The sequence below is a fragment of the Ammodytes marinus genome (assembly GCF_949987685.1).
Source record: "Ammodytes marinus genome assembly, chromosome: 21".
NCBI lineage: Eukaryota > Metazoa > Chordata > Actinopteri > Uranoscopiformes > Ammodytidae > Ammodytes > Ammodytes marinus.
Genome location: NC_137225.1, coordinates 6,661,271 through 6,685,380, shown reverse-complemented (window position 1 = coordinate 6,685,380; position 24,110 = coordinate 6,661,271). Strand labels below are relative to the sequence as shown.

Here is a 24,110-nt window from a genome sequence, read left to right as displayed (position 1 = left end):
TGTATAAGAGGAGAGGTTGAGCAACTCAAGCAGATGTGGCTCTTGTTTAGATACCGGGGTCTTGTGTGGATTACTCCAGGAATGTTTCAGCAGAGAACGCATCCTCCAAATGTTTCATGCAACAGCGTATGCCGTGTTTGGAGTTGGGTCAGACATGAAAGAGAGGCATTTATTTTTATCATCACAGTCAGAGAGCGAGAAGAGGGCTTCCTCAAATGTTTGTATGAACTCCTGATGAGGTAACTGTTTGCTGCTAGGACGGAAGCAGAAGCACAAACAAATACAAACTTCAATCGAGACAAAATGTTTAATTCTGATTTGATACAACATATTTGAAACACTTGTGGTCAGAAACACTTTTCTCAAACATTTTATTTGAAACTACTTTCAAACACATGCCAAGGGAAATAGGTAGTGCAGTCATAGCCTGCACAATCGTCGTAAGGGCGTGTACAAAAGTATTGGCCGTGGGATCAGTGAGATGGGTGGGGATGGTGACTTCCATTTGAGATATTTTTTTGTTTGTAGGAATTTAGCTTTTTTTCTCTAAAGAACACAACAGTTTTTTTTAGCAACAGTGGCTTTCACTTCAGCACTGACACAGAGTAATGTGTAATTATTGGTCATTTGGATGTGCAGGAGTGCTGTGATCAGGGACTGTCAAATGAATAACTGGGCCTTCCTATTTGCCAGGGCCAGTAGTCGGATGTTGCGCACACAGCCAGCAGCAGCCTCCTGGAGCACCTCATCATCAGAGCCCATGATGTGGATGAGCGGCTGCCGGAGGACAAAGGACAGAGGTTATAATTGGCAGCAAGAACAGATCCTCAAAGAAACATTATATTCCAATAGTGTACCTTTGTAAAAGCACCGACTGTCAGAATAGATAGCTTGATGCACACGTTGCCATGTCAGCAGCAGTCACTGCACAATACCACCAGCGTGGGCTACACATATACAGCGGCTGTGCGGCGACAGTGGAAGGCACTTGCACGTGTCCCTGTGTGTGTGTGCGCTATTGTGTGTCCCACTTACCCTTCCAAACCATGCCTCAGCAAAGGGGTTACAGCTGCGAGCACACATGCTTCTGCAAGTTTGTTGAGAAGAAAGCGATGCAGGGCAGGCTCGACATTAAAAACCTAAGCATGAACCACACCACTTGACAGCCTTTCCGCTGCTCCAAAGGTCAGATTATATCCGACTATTAGTGGCTTGTGTAATGGATCTCGTTAGATCTTATTGCAGAACAAGGTTTTGAGCTCTCCAGAAATCTCTAGCTTTGGAAGTCTATTTTTTGGTTCCATAAAATTGAACATTTAAAAGATTTTCATGTTCAAAGAGCTCTGTATTGTGCATAAATAAGCAAAGAGGTACACACTGGATATGGAACACCACTGAGTGGCATGTGTTTTGGAGGGCTGAGCTATTTTTCCTACTTTATCTGCAGCAAAATCACTACATTATGTTTGTGGGCGGCTGTGGGTCTGAATCAAAGTAAAAGTCAATGTAAGCACAAATACACTGGTGTGTATGGATGAATCTAAATTTGTTCAATGTGTGCTCCTTGGTAAAATAACAATGGTGTGCCACTGAGGTTTTCCTAAGCCACACTTGCAATTATTTTGGATCGTCTTGTTTACATCCATAATGAACCGACGGCAACATTACATCCCTCAACTAAGCACTTAAAGACTCGCTGCTCCTAAACACAATGAAGCTTTGATAAATACAGTAAGTGCTGATACGTCTGAGGCCCTCTCAAGCCCCATATATCAGGCCCTTGTTCTCCACCGAATGAAAAAGGATTTTGAAAACCATTTATTTTAACAAAGATCATGCTGCAGCAGGCTTACAAGTGTTGTTTGAACAGCATCACGATTGTTTCCCTGGTTTCAGGGCAGCAATGTAACATCCCAGTCTAACACAGATTGTCACTTTAAATGATCCAAAAACTAAGCCTCTAGTAAAACTTCCATCCAGCCACTGATTTAGAGTTAGTTTAAGGCAGCAGAATAGCTTCTGGCTAACCTCCATTCTCTCGTCTCCCTCTTATTCAAAACTCTCCCATCCTGTTCAGCACTGGCTCCACATATCAACATAGGAAGGGACGGGATTCCTTTGTTAGTTTTGCACAAATGAAACGTCAATCTGTTAGAATGTTTGTGTGTGTGTGTGTGTGTGTGTGTGTGTGTGTGTGTGTGTGTGTGTGTGTGTGTGTGTGTGCGTGTTTAGTTTAGTTTAGTTTAGTTTACATACAATTTCACATACAATCACTATAAAAAAAACATGTAATGGAAAAAAACAAAATACATGTGTGGGTGTGGCAGGAACCTGTAAAGGCTTATAAAGATACCACACCCAAAATACATTTACATATTAGATTACAAAACACTAGCAAATGAGCAGATGAGCACATAAGCGCGCATACACACATACACACACACACACACACACACACACACCTACACACACACACACACACACACACACACACACACACACACACAAAATATTATAAATGAAAAAAACAATGCGAGTGTGTGTGTGTTGCCAGCGGATCAGTGTGCAGGGCAAACTGGAGCCTGTGTTCCTCTCAGCTTATTATTACTGTGTTCATAATGCAAATCAGAGCCGAGCCGAGGTTGACCCTGACCCCTCTCCATGTTACATGCAAACTTTAAACGCCGCCCGTACATTTGTGTGGTTAGCAAACAGCCAAAGGAGCAGAGAGAAGACATTCCCAGGATTTTCAGCTCAAAGATAAACAGTGGAGGGGAAACAGATGAAAGATGAGGTGAGCCAGTGTGTGTGTGTAAGCACGAAAAGGGCTGTGAACCTACAATGTAAGTCCTGGTTAAAAATGGAGAAAATAATATCCTTTATCCTTCCCTCTTGATTATAAATGTAACATGCAGTAGAGCAGTCCAAGATGTCAGCCTGTCTCAATACACCACTGTCGAGGAGTATATGTGAAACATTTGCCCTCAGGTTTTATATGATTTTTTAAATAGCCCAACACACCCCCAAAAACCAAAGTTACATCCACGGGCACCAGAAAACATGCAGCTCACTAAACAAGTCTCTTTTGTGAAAAGAGAGGATGCCTGAGTAGTGCCAGAGGCAGCGTTTTTTGCCAACCTCATAGCATGTTATTCAGACGTCGCCAAATAAGGTCTCCCGAAGCGCACAGCTCGGCGAAGATAAGCGTGTCTCTCTTTGCTGCCTTTTTCTAGCTCGCTCTTTTCCTCCCAGCTGGACTGTCTAGGAATATAATACGCCACTTGTTGGCTATTCCCTGACTGTGGTAACATGAACACTTGCCCCACGTTTGAAAACCCAATCCTGAGTTTTTGAGGTTTTTTGCACTTCAGAGAAATCCAGTGAGTCCTGACCTCCAAGAGGGGAGAAGGGAGGGGGGCAGAGCAGGCGTTCAGTCTAGGAGGGCTGCATATTGTTGTTGCATATGTACACACACACACACACACGTCCTATCACACATGGAGGTGTTGTGGTGTTAAGCGAGCTCTGTTGGACCGCGTCAGTGCCTGCGGGAGTTCAGGTTTGAATTCCACTGTGCCAGTTCTGACAGCCATTATAGAAAATCAGTCCATCCCAAAACTCCCATGTTTAAGGCCCCACTGTGGAAGCAAACAGCACAAACAGACAGTAGTGTTTAGCTGGGGGTTGAGGGGAAGCTGGTGAGGAAAGTCAAGGTAAACAACATTCCCTGCAGCCTCCAGCCAGCCAGAGACTCTTAGCTGCTTTCTCTGTCTCAGAAGAGGAAAATTAGGGAGGGAAGTTTTCAATGGAAGTGTATTAACGCCACGTGAGAGAGAAAAAAATTTGAGCAGAATTTTTTACTTTTTAATTATGCAGTTTGAGAAAAAAGACGAAATGACGAGAATATAGTTGAAATACAATTTCAGGACCGAACTCGACAGACTGCTTGATTTAAAAAAAAAAACGTCCTCCTCTCATATTTTTCTAGCCCCACTATTCTTCTGTAGCTTTCAAATCAGTGACTTCAAGGGGGAATGTTCGGTCTGACCCCTTTAGCCCCTTCAACCTGGAGAACATGGCTTGGTATTTCTGGTCCAAGGCTTAAGTCAAAGGCTCTAAAACATTACACTCCATGGATGTCAAAAACATGGTAGTCATAACAGAGCGGGCTGTATCATCTGCTCACCACACCCTCAACCTGAAGTCATGTTACCCACAAACCAACAGGAAACCGTAGAAGTAAACCTGTGATGCAGTGCTTACTTTTTTATCCGTGCCTTCACATTTGGTGCAATTCCTGCCCCCCACAGCCTCCCTATGCACTTTCACTCCCTCAAGTCTGACTGTGTGAGAGAGGAAAATACAAATTAAACAAACACTAACCTTCTGGGGCAGAAGAGTGCTCATGGCAACAAAAGTGCAAACGTTTTTCTCATTTAGATTAGGGAAAAGCCTAGAATACATACCAGGATCTGGCAAAAAGCTTGCGCTCCGGAATGCCTTCAGATGAAAATTACCAATAATTACCTGCTGCATTTTGTAATTTTCATCAATTTACTTCACAAAGCTTTTCTTATGAAAGAGCCTCTTTAATACAAATAGCTGGCTGAAGCTGTCTACAAGGATTTATGGTTTCAGCAAACAATCCCCAGTCCCTTTTGGAAGCAATGTAAAGCGCAGGGGGAAAGGCATGTTGATTTTGTACATGACACAAGACCAAGCACATCCGTATAAAACTGCGAGATACCAAGAGTGGATGTCAAATCAAACGGCGAGGGCGATTTATCTCTCAGGCTGAAATTCTTTTTTCCCTGGAATTTACGTCCTGTGAGAACGAAGCGAGCACCTGAATCCATCTCCTTAAACAAGGTCTAGATGTGAGAAGCTGGCAGATTCCAAGAAAAATACGTTGACAGAAAATGAAGGCTAGACAAACATGAAGGACAGCAACAAATCAAAGAAATGTATTTAAAGATGGTTAATACTCCGCCTTTACGCCAAATAATTGAATTGACTGTAGACCTAATGTGAAGCCTGAAAAGACTCAGACACGTCACTAATGTGTTTTCCAGTGTGAAATACTTTCTATTCAATGCTTGATTTCCCCTGTGATTCTTAAGGGACTTGGCCTAACACCATTAAGTGCACGAGAGAGGAAAGTTGCTTTCTAAACCAACTTTGGAGTGAGACAGACCTTCGCTCATTGGAAATCGTATACTACACGTGGGTGAACATGTTTTGAGAGCTTCTCCACGGCACAGAAAAGCTCTTTGAAATATGGTTGCAATAACATAAGATGCAGTCCAGGGTTTCAACCCAGGGCAGTAAATTAAACACAGGGCCCTGTATCAATCCTGGATAAAGCCCATTTAGGACTGATGGACATATTGTTTTTACACATTTCTCTCCACCAGCTGACTGTATATCATGAAGCATTGCGTTGCAGTGCAGCACTCAATCCAGAAAATTGACAAGCTCTCGCACTGCAATGTTTCCTCCTGGGTCAGGCAGGTAAAGACCCAGACCGTCTGAGACCGAGGCCAGACCGAACAATGAGGCTGCCTGTGTGTTGTGTTTCCATGTCTGAGATTAAGAACAAATGCAATGCTCATGCCGTTACGTGGCCTTTGGTTATTAAGCTCTTTAAAAGTACCAAAATACATTATGAAGTAGTGTTGCAACTCCTAGCTGGTACATTAATCAGGGCAAACACAGAGACGGATTAAAAAGGGTGGTATGTCTTGCATTTGCACACACACACACACACACACACTAGCACCCATAACCATAAGTACACAAAAACTCACACTGGATATTCAAATATAGAACCACACACACACACTGAGAGCAAAAAAAAGAGGGCTTGTCCAGTTTTTGTCGTGGCTCAAACTACAAAAAGCATTCAGCTTAACGACTTTTGCAAATTGGACATAACTCTTTCGGAACACCCAATGTTCAGTCCAGCTACCAATTATGGCTAGTGTTGAACCACATACACTGTAACAGCAGATCGAGCTAAAGTACACCATTTAATGAACATGGGAAAAAAATATTTGGCTGCAATGGCATAACCACTTCATAATTTATATCAAAGTTATTTAGGGGGAGATTTAAACTCACTGTGGCTAGAAAAAGATTTCTCATGTGAAAGTCTTTCTATGTGAAACATGATTGAATTAGAAAATAAGATAGCAATGTTTTCCCAAAATTCTGAAATATGGGTACATGATCATCTGTGACAAGACATCAATTACAGCGCAATCTTAACGTCAAATCTCTACATTACTGTCAGAGACAAACATAAACAGTCTCTGGAGCTGAGAATGGAAACAGCCGACAGGCTCAAATGTTAGACAAAACAATGCTTGTTTCTTTTTGGAAGGGCACTACAATACTGTAATGATGGAGAGCTGGCGGATGTAGCTTTACAGAGTAGGGGGTGGGTGGGGGGTGGGGGGTTGTCTTTTAGTCTTGAACAACTCTGACCCCACTGTTTGTTTGGCATGGGCCATATCGCTGCTGCATTTTACCCTGATGTCCAGGATCAGCCCTTAGCAACAGTTACCCCCAGATACAGCCCTTTGACTTTTGCTGTAATGGCATCTAGGGTCTACCGGAGAAATGGCACTGCGCACACACTGAGCTGTTTGCTTTTCTGAATTCCCATGACGGCTAGAAAGTGGAGTCATGTTTCCGCCGCCGAATAAAACCCCACTTTGTTTCTGCTCCATCGGTCAAAGGCTCTGAAAATAGTCACAGCTTTTCAAAGTTTATTACTCAAGTGTTTTTTCACACATTGCTAAAACAAGGGTTGTGGGAGGCCAAATAACAATTTTCCTCAATGTAATTATGCCAGATTTAGCCTCAAAAGCACCAAATAAAGCACCGACACAGGCTCCAGTTTATTTATAAGACACTCCTGGGCAAGACCCCATCTTACCTTTCCTCCCTTCTCCATCTCTCCAGAAGCACTTACTGCACAAGATCATCTGAGCTTATCAAACTCACCAACCCACGCACCAGGACTAGCTTCAGCCCAAACTCCTTTCATTTTGCAGCAGCTTTTGACTGGAACACCATTCAAAACACCCTCAAACTTACAGCTTTTACATCACAGTCTGCCTTCAAATAGAAACGTAACTATGTGTTAGTAGACCCCAACTGCTGCTGTTGATTCCCCAGTTTCTCACTTGAATACACCCGTCACACACAATATAACATTCACACATCTTAATTTATTTTTTCCCTCCAGACACAAGCATCTGCTCACATACAAACACACATGCACACACACACACACGCATGCTCGCGCACACACACACACACACACACACACACACACACACACACACACACACACACACATCCCTTAATGTTTATGTTGTCTCTTATTTATTATACCCTTTCCAGACCTTTACGCTAGTCCCATGACTATTTTTTGTACATTTGTGTTTTCTATTTGCTTTCTGTACGTAGGCTGTGCATTTGTATATCCTTGTCTAATTGAGTCACACTTGTGTATTTGTTATTTTTAACTTTATTCCTGTTGGGGCCTCCTGGACCAGATCAATATTGTAAATAAGAAACTGTTAATTATATAAAACTTAATGTGTTATCTGGATAAATAAAAGTTAAATGAAATAAAATAGAGAAATAACTACTTTTTAAATGATCTACAAAGAAGGAGAAGAATGGAGCCAGAGCTTCATCAGCTCTAAAACTGACCTTGACCACTCCTCTGCCGTGCATGGTGATGCAGTTGTTGGGGTCCTTGGACAGCTGGTACAGGGCCATAGCCGTGCTCTGGTGGACTGCAGTGTCTTTTGACTTGAGGTAGCGCACCAGGGGGGCCACAGCTCCAGCATCACCAAAGGAAGCCCTGTTGATGCCCCACGTGCAGCATTGACCGATGGCCTCAGCCAGGTGGCAACGGAGCCTGTCGTCAGTCTGTGGAGAGGAGAACAGAATGCTATTGATCCCCAGAGACCTGCATTAACCATGTAGAGAACAAGTCCTACTGCAGCTCTACAAGGGACTCCTGGCAAAGTCTGACAACCTTCTTCTCATTAGCTGGACGTGTGCTGCATTGAGTTGAAAAACGGCCAACTAAAATCTGTTTTAAAGACAGTTATTTGTGTACTGACAGTAACCACAGTGTTGTTGAATAGTAAAACCTTGTTGTTTTTCTCTCAAGCCGTGAGGTGTACTTACTGTGTTAGTCAACTTGGCCAGCATTGGGACAACCCCGTGATCCGTGAGCACTGCCAGGTTCTCCTTGTCTTTGGCTATTTTGGCGATGGCGGCGCAAATGCTTGCCAGCACCTCGTTGTTTGTTGACTTCAGCAAATTAACAATCAGTTCCAATCCACCGACGAGGGAGCGCACCATTTCCCCTGCATCCTATAGTCAAAGAGGCTGTTATTATCAAAATGAACGGGGAGGATGATGGAGAGGCAGGGAGGAGATATTTGAGCACGGCAGACAAAACAAAGGACACTAAATAAGTACAAACAAAGTATTTTCATTAGGCTGGGCAACAATCAAAGTCTAATCAGTGCAAAGCAACCAGTACCAGAGCTAGATTTATCTGTCTGAAACAAATGCTTTCAAAATAAAAAACTTCTCCTAGAGGAGAATTGTGTTATGGATTTGGGTGAACAAGTTCTTTGTCTCCTGCTATCAACCTAACTCGTTATAATGAACACACATATCATTTATAATAGAGCTTAAAAGTGACAAACGTTTTGCCACAGCCTGGCACAGAATAGAGTTGATGGTTTGAGTTCATAGCTCTAGCTGGTCCCACAGGATGTTGCAATGCCTACCAAACAAACAGGCTGGTAGACAGCGCTGTGCTGAGAGAACCACAGAGGAAGAGCTGGCACAGCTTCAGTATGGCTTGGCACATCAGGCCGCTGTTTTAAATCACAACTGGTCGTATCGCCAGCCACCAAAGAGTACATGAAGGTGGCCGAGTCTGTAATGTTCAGTGCTTTGAAAATAGAACGGAAATTTCCCCTAAAAAAACCATACAATTATGGATGACTAGATGCAAATCACAAAGCACGCTTCATTTGAGTCCATTTCAACATCAATCTACATGTCCAGAGCTGATATATGGCACAGTGCTGCGTATTATGTACACACTGTATGGTTGTTCTTGGTCGTATAAATTAAGGGATTTCATCAGTCCTGGAGCTCACAGCTGAGATGAGGCCAGGGTGCGGTGTATGGGACCTGTGATGCCGTGCCAGAGGATGAGCCGTGTGTGCAGTGCAGGGTGGGGAGGAGCTGACCCCCCGACACACAGGAAGCCCTTCCTCAGGAATACTGATGACGGCCGGCTCGGGAGTCCCTGCGACAGAGGAAGCTCTCTCAAGCCACCAGCTGCGATAGACTAGCCAGAATCTCTTTCATGGCCTAGACGGGCCCCCACATCTAAAAACCGCAACATTATGAGGCTGCACACGAAAAGGCCTCTCTTCCCGCTATCCTCTGTCTCTCTCTCTTTCCCTCTCCCCTCCTCTTTACCCAGGATGAAATGAAATAGAAAACACATTATCTGCTGTGCGTGATCTCAAAGCGCTGGGGGGGGAGTGAGCCAAGCTGAGAATGGCAGAAGTGTGCCGTGACCCCTTCTCTGCAGCAATCAGGCTTCTCTAACATGGTTACTATGTAAAGGAAAAATAAATCAAGCATCTAAATGTGCCTCTACGTCCTGGCAAATTAATGATACACCCCATTACGTGTGTGACTGGGAGGGTTCTACTTCCTTGATTGGAGAACAAAGATGATTTAATGATTGACTGCTTCACACTACTTGTACAGTACCAAGTTTAAGGTGTGGACCTGTGGGCATAGAACACAGGGTATGTCTGTGTGTGCGGAGGGGCCACAGTACCGTATGGGGCATCCAGCTTACCACGGCTCTCTCATAAATCCACTATGGAACTGCTAACACAAACCACATGGGGTTTTATCTAAATAACGACTGCAACGAAGCAGCTGTATCGGGTTCCTCAGCTCAACGGTAAAAGAGCACTGTTAAGCTCTTGTCATTGCCCCTGTCCCAGAAAAATCACCCGAAAAGCATGTTCATGAATTTCCTTTAAAATTGGCACACTGACATCCAGACAAACATTGTCAAACTTTGTTAGCGCTCAACAGTGGGTCCGCCGTCCCCCTCTCCCTCCATATGGTTGCCATGCATCATTTTCTCTGCACTCCTGGGCCAGAGAAATTCCAGCAAGCAAGAAAAAGGACTTCACCCCCAAGACACCTGTCTGGGCCCAATATATCTGTTTAAACTTAACCAGATTGTCCCACTGACAAGCTGTTTACCTTAATCATGGCGATAATCTAATAGAACAGTGTTACGTTTGTAGTTGGAAATGATCCTGTGCTCAAGGGAACTGCTGATGTGTAACTGAGATTAAAGCTGTTGTAACACTAGGCTGAAGGCCTTTGTCAATGGCATAAAGAGGCTCATTATGTTTTGAGAGAGTACTCCACTGATTGTCCGAATCATGATGGACAGTTTTTTATTTATTTTGTTATTCATCAAAATGACTGCAACAGAAACAGATGTAGGCTGCCTACATACCCATACTTCCCTGCTATTTAGTATGGTAGAGAAAGATTGAGGATGTCCCAATACTTGTGGTCGGATGCAGCATGCTGAAACATACTTTGAGGCCTCACTCCTCTGTGTGAAAACAATCAGCATTTCCACGGATATATAGAGGCAAGCCCATTTTTCAGACCAAATTTACGTTGACTCAAGTGACATCACAGATTTAAAAAAACAAAAAAACACATCATGCAGTAGTACTTGTAAACAGACTTTGATGTGTAAAATCAATCCCTTATGGACCTCCAAACCTATTCTTTTTTACTCATTCATAATGATATCTGAAGTACTAATTTTAAAGTTCTCATCAAGTTTTCATAGCCATTTCGGGACTTCTTTTGAAAGCCATTTGTGCCGTGTCCTCATTAGAAAAGTGCGCTCCCAGAAACTGATGTCTGATGCTCTACGGGTGCATTGTGTGCCTCTGTAACTAGTAGCATGTTGAGGGAAGATTTTCAGCTGGGAAATCAGAAGCCCTGCCACAGGATATTACTCAGTCTTTCTCTCTGCCTGCTTCCCAATTCACCAACCCCAGTGTGCCAAGGAGGCTTCTCTGCTTCATATTAGCCTGAGATTCATATAAGCCTCCTCTGACACAGCTCTGCCCCTGCTAACCTCCCAGCAGCAGCAGCAGGAGCAGGTTGGAGGCACGGCTTAGGAGACAAGCATGGTGATATAAGCAGGCTTCTGTTATGCGAGCGGGATAACCCTTCATTCTGAAACGACACAAACTCTCCAGACCTCTTTGATTTGTAGCCTATCAATGTGCCTTTGGTGTGCCTGGCTCACACAGTCACAGGTCAGGGGCAGAAGACAAATGTGCTTCACTGTACTGTTACCTTTGCATTCTTAATGCACGGACAAAGAGCCCACGCCGCACTGGCCTGAACATCTGCACTGGGGTTTTTCAATAGGGACCACACCAGGCGGACTCCATCGAGCTGGTCAATGATTCTGGAGGGAGAGAGAGACAGCAGCGTGAGAAAGGAGAGGAGAGAAAAAAAAGAGAACAAGGGACAAACAAGGAAAGAATGAGCAAGACAGAGAATAGTGATGTGATTTCAATTACATCTTTCATTGAGCGTGAAGATTGTAACCTTTTTTGATCAAGTTTGTTTGTCAGAGCTCTGGCTGTATCACATTGGCCAGCAGAAGGCTCAACACAGCTACAGCCAAGAAGGATCAAAGCCTCCATCGATTTCATCATTGGCTTCTCAGCACAACTGGCCTTCAGTCCCACTTCCTCGGTTTCTCTCCAGGCCTGAAACCCACCCACTGTCTGCTCACTGCAATCCCTCTCGAGGTGAACTCGCATACATCTGTGTATAGTGCTTCATACATGGATTTATTAATAGAAGCCGAGACAAACTTACACTTTATGTTGGTGACTTGTTTTTCAACCAGAGCCAAAAAGAGGACCTCCTTCCAAATCAAACAGAGCCAAAGACAGGTCGCTCTATATTTCATAGGGTCTGAGTGAAGTTTACTTAGGCATGAGCTGTATTTCATGTCGTGTACATGACTGTAGTCAGAACTGCAGTCAGGGTCTGGGAACCCAAAGAATTACACCACAGTGCACCCGTTGTCTGGTATAAATAACATGTAACGTGTTCCCCATGTGTGCTTCCACCAACAAGGCCGACATTGAATGCTGTCATAATTACTTAAACACTCCCTAATCACAGTATCTCCGTGACTGGCAACGAGCGAACACTCATCAGGGACGTCCCCTGCGCCATCTGTCTTCCGTTTGCACATAAATCAGTCTAGAGGGATCATAACATCAGATTCCAGTCTGCGGGGGCCTCTTAAATCCGGGGCGAAAAACAAAAGTGAAGCGTCATATAATCCGCCAAAAAAGCTCCGTCTTCCCATAGAGCAGGTATGAAACAGATTAGTGATGAAGTCGCAGCCGACAGTGATGGATTAGAGGAGGAGACCACAAACCCAGGAGGCATTAAACTACGTGTGTTCACTCTTGTAGCTACACGGGATTCATTGGAGGAAGTGCTATGTCATCAACCACACACTGCTTACTGGTTTGAGAGCGAACACAAACACATGAGTATTTTGTGGAAAACTGGAAGGTAGCAGCTTTCAGTAGTTGACCTGCATCAGAATGATGATGAGATAGTGATTGAGCTGATCGAAAGAAGGTTGTGTTTTGAGAAAATCTTTCTGTTAGTAAAATGAATCTTGTAACTTTGCGGCATCGTGCATATATCATATGTGTTAGCTAGTCTAACACTGTCTCACCACAGGGAATCTGAAAAACAGCTCCAGATCGTGTTGGGTTTGAGCAGGAAACAATCAAATGTGAGTTATGCTAATTGCTCAGCAAACTACTGTACACATACTGTCTGAAAATAAGCCATTGACACAAAACATTCAAAAAGGCAGCCGTTGAAATAAGAACTTTCTGTTTACGGCTAAGTGCGCCGGCTAAAAATGACAAAGTCTGGTCTAAATATAAGTACTGTGTGAAAACATGGTGAACATGATGAACCACTGAAAAAACAACTTGTCCTCTTGTGTGAAGTTTACCACAGTTGGTGGCTTTATTTTGACATGCTTCACTTTTTTATAGAACCCCTTGGTTTTGTTCCTCCAAACAAATGTAATAGGTTCATATGATAGCCTTAGCAGTTAACTAAATAACAATGTAAACTCAGTCATTAAGTTGTATTTGCGTCCAGTGCTAATTAAGAAGGGCCTTGTAGTCCATAACAGTCTCATAAAAGCGATGAGGCAGAGATGGAATCTCCACAATGTTCTGCAGTGTCGAGGGTGAGGTTAAATGAACACATAACAAAGTCTTCTCTGGACTGTGGTTCCCAGTGTTTTCACAGCCATGTAGTCTTGGACAGGGAAGGGCTTTAGGTATGTTCGTCTGACCAGCTCAAGTCCTGACAGGGACCACAAAGCTATAGTAAAGCACTGGGGATTAAACCCACAACCATATTTAACACAGCAGGTACAATAAACAAAGCCTTTCAAATCTGTCATTAAGCTGGGGATGAAATAGAAAAGTACCTGCGTAATTACAAATTAAAAGAGCATAGATGTATTTAAGCATCGGCCGTGACAGGTTAATGATACTGTGAGGCACTGGTGTCATTCCCCCGTCAAAACAGATGACATCAATACGCGGCCAATTATATGTGTTTGGAGCTAATTCAGTAATGACAGTGAGTAAGCCACTAATCACATTTTAAGAGACACCTCACTGTTTGCCTTGTGTAAACTGTACTTTAAAGGTTAAAGACCATGTTACCAGGGTAGGATTCCCTGGAAAGACACAGAGACTTACGCCATGTTATCCATATCTGTAGCACAGGCACCCACTGCCTTGGTCACATTCACAAGCAGCGCCTGTTTTGATGACACACATACAAAGAACATGAAAGGATCAGTATTTGAAAAGAAAAACAGGAGTTGACACTTCTTGCAGAAAGAGAGAAAATTCAACATGCCTGGTTTGTTCCAGTGAGAAGGTTGACCAGTGACTTGATGCCTCCACACTTGCGGATGGTGGCCTTGTTAGCAGGTATCTGGGCAAATTCTCCCAGGGCTCCCACCACATTGACCAACACTTCTTCAGGCTGATTGGTCAGCAGGCCCACCATAGTCTCCAGGGCTTTGTATTCCCCAAACCTTTCAAGGGTGGGGAAGAGAAAGAGAGTGAGGCATTGTATTAAACTGATACAACCAAGACTGCAACACAAAGTCTGCCTCAGTTTGTTGTTGCACTTTGTTTTTCGGAAGAAAAGCCTATTTATTTAACTAAACAAGTGGTGTTGGTGAGATGTCAAACATAAAGCTACTCTGAAGCCATGTTGGCAGATCAATAGTCCAACAATACATATTGACACCAATAGAGTAACACCACTAACATGGCTTAAAATACTATTAGGTGTCAGGTGACAGGTAACAGCTTAAGTTCCTTCAGCCACACGGGCAGATATCTCTAACTGTAAGCAGTACAAGCAAGTTTTCCCATGGCTGCTCACAGTTGTCCCTCATATCTACTTTGCATAACTAAAGCTTTGCTGCGGCTTGGAATCTCTCCCTCTGTCTTTTGCTGTGATTTTGTCTTGTTTGCCAATGATATAGAGTGGTAAACTATAGTGAACATTTAAAAGGGGTAAAATGTGGTCTCCAAAAACCTCAACAAACCTCTGATGTACAGTTAAGTTCTACGACTGTTTTTATTCACAGTTACGGTTGCTGGCATCGTGAACTGTAAGCTATTGTAGATGGCCAAGGTCATTTGGTTTCGGTCAGGGTCCACCGACACGAGGCCTATTCTTGCAAGTGAAAACATTGCTAATGAACAGCAGAGCAGCCAAAGGTAACTTCAGAGAAATTCTCAATAAAAATAATGCTTTTTCTATGCAATTGCTGAAGTGTCATCTGCAGTTAACTACAGCAGAATTATCACAGACATAACTTATGATAAATGAAAGATGAATCATGCCTTTTTCTGTTAAGCCAATCCCAACTAAAGTAATTACGTGATGGCAAGAGCAACATTACATAAGGCTGCCTGAAGCGGCTTTTTCTGCAAACACTGGGCTCCACACAACGCACACAGGAACAACACTGGGGCTTATGTGCAACACATTTTTATGATCGATTGCCTGCCTTTTCCTTTTGTCATTCTTTCACACTAGTCACACAATAAACTAAGTGCATAATATTAAACGCTGCTTTTTTTTTGATAACTAAAGCTAAGGGTAGAGTGAGTAATGTCATGCTTAGCAATGTCCATACAGGGAGAGATAGATGCTCATTTAACCTGAAATTTAACAGACGGATTGCTTTATTTCATTTGAAAGTAAACAGCAAAGCAGTGAATAACTTGGGTGAGCACAGATCTTTTGTGAGGTAAGGAAAAGTATAATTTGGAGGCGCAATTATGGTGTGCTCATCATAGGCTTGGAACAGATGTAAGATGGAGGGGTAGTCAGTAAATGGAAGCGAACCCCACAATCTTGACCCCAAACATTACTGCGCTGGCAAATACAGTCTGAAACTTGGCAGTTGGGACTTTCCATTGCAAAATGATTCCCTCAAGCCTTTGTTAAGGCTTTTAACAGCATGTATGTGTGTCCATAACACCTCAGTCAGTACACAGACTCAAGGGGCCACATATCGATGCATTCATAAATCTAATGTTCCAGTGTTTCTGAGCAGGACTTGTAGAAAGGCATTTTCCTAATACATATGAGCTTGGCACAGGTATAGCCCTCTCTGAAATATTGGAAGTCCTAAAAAAACATACACTTTTGTGGTCCTTAAACAAACACACTTTAGCTATGAATGTAATTATATTACAGGGCATTAATCATCTCACATTTTGATGCTTCATTAATCAGGCAAATGGCTAGCATATGCAGCTACTTGTCTTGAGTTCCACCGACCACTATACTGTCCAGACCATGCAAATCGTCAGTCACATAAAAGAACAAATCATGTTGTTTGCAGTGGGCCAGGAGGTCTGTTTCATTCGACCATGTACTTATTGGTGTAACAAAATATATTCCAAAATGATTTTCATTTCAGTGCACCACTCAGCATGTGATTGATTCTGAAATGAGCGCATGCCCCTAAAACCCTGTACCATTAGCAGCCTTTCCTTTTTGACAGTAATGGCTTGGCCACTTCATTCCAAGCTTTTGCCTGACCAAGACATTTTAAGTGATTCAAATACGCCAGAGAGAGAGTATGACAGAACACATCCACTAACACATTCAAGTGTGCGTTAAATACATTTGCAGTATATCAGTTAAAATGTCACCTTTGTTCACACCTGCCACAATCACCCAAAAAGCAAAATAAAACACAACACACACAGGAGAGAAACCTGAAAAGTGGTTTCATATTATGGCCTTTTGCGAAGATACCTTTGTAAAATGCTAAGTAGTATTTTTTTAGAGTTTGCTAATGAAGTGTCAAAAAATGTGGTTTACATGTGATTAATGGCATAATTACAATTATTTCTATTTTTGTTATGATCAGTAGTAATATAAGTATTTTACATAGCAACTGTGTGACAAGTCATTACATATGGCATAGGGCCTGGGCTGGCAGAGAGAGTATTAAGCTGCCACATTACTCATGACCAGAGCTTGTTTTATCATCACGCCAAGCTGCAGTCAAGCCTTCCAAAATCGTACCAGTTTTCTTGTTTTCTTAAGACAGTGTTTTTGTTAAAATGATGATAAAGGATCCAGTTCAAATATTGGTGTTGTACCATGAAAAGAGAGCTTTCTATAGAATAATAACCATCTTTTATAATCAAATGATAATAATTATAAATATATGGAATTGATGGAAATGATTTTTTTACGACGTGGCTTCAATAGACAGTGATCTGTCTATCTCGCTTTAAAAGAATGTTATCCCCATGCCTTTGCTCCTGTAAAGGAATCCTCTCTTAACTGGATGTGGCAGCAGATACTCAGTTCCAATTGGGAGGACTTAACTTAGACTTTAAATGCAGGATATGATTCTGTCAGTTATGATATACGAAGTGTAGACAGATCCTTGTGAGTGCTACTGCTCCTTGTTCTTGTTATTTTTAGAATTACTCTGCAATTTGAACTAAACAGTGTTTCTGAGTCAGGAGAAAAGTATTTTCAAATCATCTCACCTCAGTGAAAAAACTTTCAGCTTCTAAATATGCACTTTATCCCCAAAAAGATTGAAAGACAACATCTTATCTGCTCTTTGGCTACAATGGAGAGAAGAGGTTCTGAATTGATAAATACTGTATGCTACCAAGGTATTGAATTACTGCATGTGTTTTATATATTATGTTCCCAGCCTCAAACTGAATAAGAAAATAAATACAGCTAAAACATTCTTTCATTGGAGCACTAGTGGAAATGTATTGGGCTGCCAGGGCACGGTCTCCCGGCATTATTTATTTTAGAGGGAAAAATTACTGACTTAAAAATCATTTGACACTAAAGTACAAGTCGAAAACTAATTCCAGAAATGTCACTTCTTAAGAAACCAGGCTAAGTGACACTTAAATAAACCTCTGCCTTACATGACAAATGATTAAAGGTTCTGTCAGCCTGCATCTTTGACATTAAAACAATCACCATCACAAGGCTGACTCTTTCATTATGCCTACGTTTGGTTCAATACCAACAGGCCTTGACAAACACATCACTGGAGTCTATAAAATCAGCACATTGACATGAGCCTTTGTTAACGGTGGAAAATATTGAATTGGAGCGACAAACACTCACATAAAAGATCAGAGCTAATAGAATCCGTACAAAAACTTTACATATTACGCAAATAATTACTTCATGCAGTCACAATGGCAAGGGAGAGGCAGATATGACAACAGCATGTGAGTGGAAAAAGCGACAAAGCTAGTCCCGTATGAATAAGAGCCCCCCATAAAAGTAACATATGTGATGATGGCATGACGACCATAATGCACGCAAGTCAGTTGAAGCCCTTATTGCTGTTCTGCATTCACATATTGTAGGACTGCTGTTAACCACATCATCTTTGCTAAATATTTTCCAAAAGTTATGGGCCGTTGAGTCCGGTGAGTCCTGCCATACCTAGCCACATTCTCCATACTGATGGAACACTTCCAGATAGCCCCAGTGGCAGCGGCCAGGAGCTCCTTGTTGGACGATTTCTTCAGTAGTGCAACCAGCGGCTGCAGACCTTTGTACTTACGCACCAGGTCACGAGTTTGTTCGTCCTCCGCACACTGAAAAGCAAAAGAGAGGGTCAAGATCTACTTTAATTCCTGTACAGGCTGGGTCAAATAAGGAGACAAAGTTTGGAAATCCATTTAACTCTCAGTCCTTTATCCCAATTTTGTTCATTTAATTATGTCAGTGATTCTTGAGACCGGGACAAAAGGCCGTCTTCCATATGTAACTGCTCTTGTGTTTAAAACTAAAAATATTTTAAATTGTAGATGTTATTAGGGATTAAGAATCCCCTTAAATTTAATTGTATCATTATTATGTCAAATATATGACACTTGTTATCTCCTCACAACGTCCAAAACAGTGTGTCCTCAGAGAATGTTTCAATCTTTCATATGCAAAAAAAAACTATTAAGAATGTACTTTAATGATTAAAAAGAGCTTTTTTCATAAAAAGCAACACTAAATAATCTCTCATATCTATAAAAACAGTTTTTCTTCAACACAAGTTTTATAAGGTTTCAAAGTGGTGGGACCACTTTACTGTAGGTCAACACTGGCAGACATTTAATTATGTCAAATGTAATAAAATCAGGCAAAATAAGGGGCAGCTGTCACTTTGAAGGACCTCTTGTCAAATTCTACCTCTGCAGAGTACATTACAGTCAGACAGGCTCTGATAAGTGTTGTAGTTTTAGAATATTTTACATTCCGAATCTTGAAAGTCCTGTGTCACAACCGTGATATCTCAACAAAATGTTTTGATCATTTTATTTTCCTGAAGTAGTTCATACTAGCACCTAACATCAACAGAAAAACCAAATGGCTAATAGATAAATTCCATTTGTTATGTTTAAGAAACATTAAATATGTCAACACCGTCAGACAGGAAATCTGACGGAGTTGACATCTGACGGTGGTGATAGGCCAATGACGGTAAAAAAAACAAAAGCTGGGAGGTTGTGTCAAAGCTTAGCTCAGTAGCTTAGTATATGTTGGAAACATACTGTACATGTAATTTAATTTGCCGAAACATAGGGTTTGTATGTTTTTAACATTGCACCCTGTTTTGTCCCACTTCTCAAGAATCACTGATGTACATCTATTACATTTCCTTAGAAAATGCATATGATAAGGGCAGAAAAACATGTACCTTGAATATCGCCCTGGCACAATGCATGTGCAGCTCATCATTGTTATTGCTTAGGTTTTTGACCAAATCCTTGATCATGCCAAAAGTCTGAATGGCAATTCTGTAGCTTTCCTGTGGAGACACAACAATGAGCAGACCACAGAAACAAAAGTACTGAAGCAATATAACACGAAAGGGAGTGCTGTTGTCCTGAATATTAGCACAGCTGTGATTCGAACATAATCAAAAGTATACAGTATATAATTATACTTGTCAAGTCATCCATCTTTCAATATTTTCTGACTGTTTGTGATTATTAGCCGCAAGACCATTTTCCCCTCATAAAGATGCAAATCTATACAAATCTATCATAAAACAGCTGTGAACTGTAATACGAATAAAAAGTGCATTTGTTAGGAACTAATTTCATATTAAGATTAGTCCACATTTGGTGCTCAAGGGAGTATTTGGGAAAGCAGGATGTTGTATGTGGGATTGAGTCAACATAAACTACAGTGCGTGTGTCATGGTAATGAAGGAGAATTTCACCCAGTGCAACAGTTTGGTTCAGTGACAAGTTTCTGATATTGTTTCAGGACCACAATTACATGGCGGAATAAGATACTGTACATCAGGCTTTGGATACACACACACACACACACACACACACACACACACACACAGTACTTGTTAGTAGGATCAATGCATCGTTTGTTTTGGTCTGACATTACTTTAATTTAATTAAAAATTTCAATATTACCAGCCATTATTCCATTAATATTAATAATAGAATCAGACTTGTGGATATTTTTTGCCTAACACAAAGCTTGACAACTTGTGCCACCTTAAGTAAGAGGCTCACCTCTGAGGCACACTCCTGCAGAGTTCCCACCACAGGAATAAGCATGTTCTCGTGAGGAGACTTGAGCAGGCGTCCCAGCAGAGGGATGCCCCCGGCCTTGCGGATTGCCTCCTTGTTCTTGGTGCTCTTGCTGCAGCTCCACAGCGCCAGAGCCCCACAGCGAGCCACCTCCACATCCTTCTCTTGGTCTGTAGTCACATTGGTTAAATTAGGAGCACAGTCCAGCAGCTTCACCTGAGCACAGAGACCATAGACACAGACTAACATGTGGATAAACACAAACATAAAAATGTGTGCAAACAAGCTGGCAGACCACATGTGTTCCAAGCATAAAAACTTGCATACACACGTTTACTTAAACTCAATGAACTGGACATGAATTTGAGGACAGAGTGATAATGGATGGTTCCAGATGGGAATAGCAGGTTGTTGGCTATGTTTGAGGGTGTAATTAAAATTCTAATACGACTGGGTCTGTGAGGATAAAAGAGGCCAGAGATGCTAGGAGTGGAAAACTGTCAGGATAGATGTTGACGTTAGGCCTGAAAAGCCCAGTGTGATGAGGCTTTTCAGGCCTAATGATAGCCATCATTCAGTGTTCTGATCCATAGTTCCCGGCCAGTGAGACAGAGCAGGCAAAGCTACTACACACAGCATAGTTCAAAGGTGGTCTCGTCGCATAGCGTGAAATTAATCTGCCTCCGTGAGTGACTTACACATGAGAACATCCGATTTGGGGCTGAGGAAAATATACAAGGCATGGAGGCTTTAATCACAGGTCCCTCTGTCAACAAACATGAATGCAGGTCAGAGGATGTCGGGGACATTCTATCTGTTTTAGCCCAGCAGCCACTATCTGGCTATTGTACACAGTGTGAAAAGGGCATGAATGGGTGATTGATTCGTCATGCATTAAAACTTGGTTCAGCAAAGTATGGCTATGTGTGTTACACGTTATACAGAATAGTAGGGTCATTTGTGGATCACATCGGAATAACGCATCATCCGGTTTTTCCAACGGTTCTAAAGTGCTTGTGGTTTAGTACAAAAAAGTTTGAACTAAATCACAAACTAGCTGCAGCTAGATGTTTTCATGGAAAATCTGCTACTGTAGGACATTGGGTTCTTGTCCGACGTTTTCTCCGCTGTTACACTTCAAAGACAGTACAGACACAATTGCATGTTTTGTATGTGAGTGACACTAACATGAAAATGATGCTTTTCCCTTCTTATACTCACCAGCTTTTTGATACCGCGGTACTGCCTGACAGTTCTCCTTGCTCTGCGGAACCTGGCCACGTTAGCGATGGTTTCAGCAGCTAAGGCTTTGAGGTCCTTGACAGGTGAGTCCAGGATCTTCACGATGCTCTGCAGACCTCCCATGTCAACAATGGCTCGACGGATTTGCAAATTGTGACTAATCTTTCTCAGGATTTTCAAAGATCCGATCTAAAGCCACACAAAAATAACACTTAGTAAGATATTTTTTTTAATTATACAGTATCTTTAAAAAACACTCTTGTTTCTATGCCAACATGAGGCTTCAATCTGTACTTAGAGTAAGCGATATCAAGTAGCCAAATATTTAGCCACATTTTTCCTAAAAATAGACAGGACAAAAAGCCGTAATAAAATCGGGTTAGAAAGCGCCCACATGTCATTAGGCCCACTGGAGAATAATTGCTACCCTGTGTCTTTAGAGGCACGCTCTTTACCCCGCACTAGTGTTTCTGTAACTAAAACACAGCCTGGCACACACGGCCGGCTCTGTTTATGCCTGCAGGCCATCCACGTCCAGCTTTGGCACAGCTACTCACTTTGCATTTGACTTCATCTGTATCCAGCAAGTTAATGAGGACTTCAAGGCCACCTACATCCCGGATGGCCAGTTGGCACGTCTCCTGCATCAAATTAAAGTCCATCATTGCGCACAGAGTCAGCACAGTGGCCGTCTGGTCGCCTCCCTGAAATAATAACGCCAAACATGAATGAATGAGAAAGGGAAACAAAGAGGAAGAGAGGGGGAGTAAATGAAACATTAAGCAGACACTTGGAAACGGGGGGGGAGGACACGAACGTCCCTCAATTTCCCCATCCTCCCTCTGACTCTGTTGCCCCCTCCACCCCCATAATAACACTCCTACTGGGGTTGTTTAGCTTTGTGGTGGTAAACACTGATGGAAAAGAAATGATTTGCTAACAGAGTACTCGGCTCTGACAACAGCGCCCAGCCCAGAAAACCATTAAGCATTGCCCCTAAGATGAGAGAAAGAACACTGAAACCCTTAAAGTAATGATGAGTTAGTGTTTCAAAAGCGGAATATGTTTTGACAGTTGCTATACACACACATATCATTTTAGAACCTGCACAGAGCGATTAGCAACTTAGTAACTACAACACCACTAAGTCAACAACTGCTTTGAGGGGGAAAATCTGCTCTTTGATTTAAATTCAAGCCCCTCTTCACACATGGGGCAGAGAATAATTAGAGTGTGTTGCCATATGACAACAATGTGTTCACTAAAAAAAATAGACAATACGGAGTTTAAAATGGGCCCATGGTCAAATCCCAACATGTGCAGCAGTGGCAGAACCTGAATTTTATTTCCAAATACTCTGTTTTTGGATTCTCCTCACACCACATAAATACACACAATGTCCCAGCTTTGGATGGAGGTTGACAGAATTATGGCACTTAAAGTACAAGTCTTAAGGTTGGTGCTTTCAATTGGTGAATAAGTTTTTCACATTACCATATTTAGTCTGCATCATACGTAATTGCATAACAAACCTGACATGCAATGGTTTTGATCATGAGATTTTTGGGGAAAAAAATCAGCAGTCAGATAAAACAGAAGCTCATGGCGACCCTTGGCTGCTGTAATACTAGACCTGCTACATGGCTTTGATATGTGACACTGACACGTCTAGTCCAAAATATCCTGGCAAGTGAACAATCGAATAATATTCCTCTTTCACAGTGGTTTAAATGTGCTGCAGATAGAATTCTCATCTAGTGGATTCAAGGCCGACTCTACCGTTCCAAACTTCATATAGTCTTTATTAGATGCACACTAGGCAAACAATTTCCTCAGAACCATCCTAAATAGATTACACCAACCAAACATGAGAACATGCCTTGCTATCGGCTATATAAGTAGAAAAAATGCCTTCGTCTGGGGCAGTAATCTGTTTCATGCACAGGGGCCGGCTCATCAGTAAAGGCCCATAGCCTACGTCTCAAGTGGTGTTTGATCATATCTCCCTCACCAAGCAGTGCTTCGACACAGCAGGGTAACGGCCACATGTGTTCTCTATATCATGATGCTAGCCTAAATGTGAACCATTTGCCCATTAACAGCAGTGGATCTACTGCTTCCTTTGTCTCCTCCGTTCTCACTCTTCAAAGGGTTCGGCAGGCGAGGCTCGTACCTTGTAAAAACAAGTAAAAAAGCTATGTTTCGGAGTGATAGCTGGGAGAACAGAAAGCAGATCATGTGCTTTCATTTCTGTTAGCTTTGCTCTTGAAGTATTGTCGACATTCTTTAAAACATTGACAACATCTGAAAATCTTTTATGGTGAGAGATCTTTGACTCGTAGAGCACGATAGGGGCAGATGCTCCAAGTGGAACCAATTCAACCACTATTCAACCCCTGAACAGGGAATTCCAACACTTATTTAATACCTAAATGTACTATCTTCTTGGTGGGGATATTTTAATGTTGCATTGATACTGTATTCCATTACCTACCTTCTCATTTCTATAACCAATATGTAATACCAACAACAAACGTG

General features: G+C 42.1%; 1 protein-coding gene across 1 annotated transcript in view; it reads right to left on the bottom strand.

Annotated features, from left to right (window-relative positions):
• Positions 1–660: 660 nt before the first annotated feature.
• odad2 (outer dynein arm docking complex subunit 2) overlaps positions 661–24,110 on the bottom strand; it is a gene marked incomplete at both ends in the record, with an annotated part of 37,347 nt that continues 13,897 nt past the window's right edge. The window contains 11 exons of the mRNA XM_080050582.1: positions 661–777; positions 7,726–7,947; positions 8,212–8,400; positions 11,470–11,584; positions 13,941–14,002; positions 14,104–14,284; positions 18,220–18,374; positions 19,472–19,582; positions 20,313–20,546; positions 21,552–21,761; positions 22,130–22,276. Coding sequence (XP_079906708.1) covers positions 661–777; positions 7,726–7,947; positions 8,212–8,400; positions 11,470–11,584; positions 13,941–14,002; positions 14,104–14,284; positions 18,220–18,374; positions 19,472–19,582; positions 20,313–20,546; positions 21,552–21,761; positions 22,130–22,276 — 1,743 coding nt within the window. The remainder of the gene's footprint in view (positions 778–7,725; positions 7,948–8,211; positions 8,401–11,469; positions 11,585–13,940; positions 14,003–14,103; positions 14,285–18,219; positions 18,375–19,471; positions 19,583–20,312; positions 20,547–21,551; positions 21,762–22,129; positions 22,277–24,110) is intronic.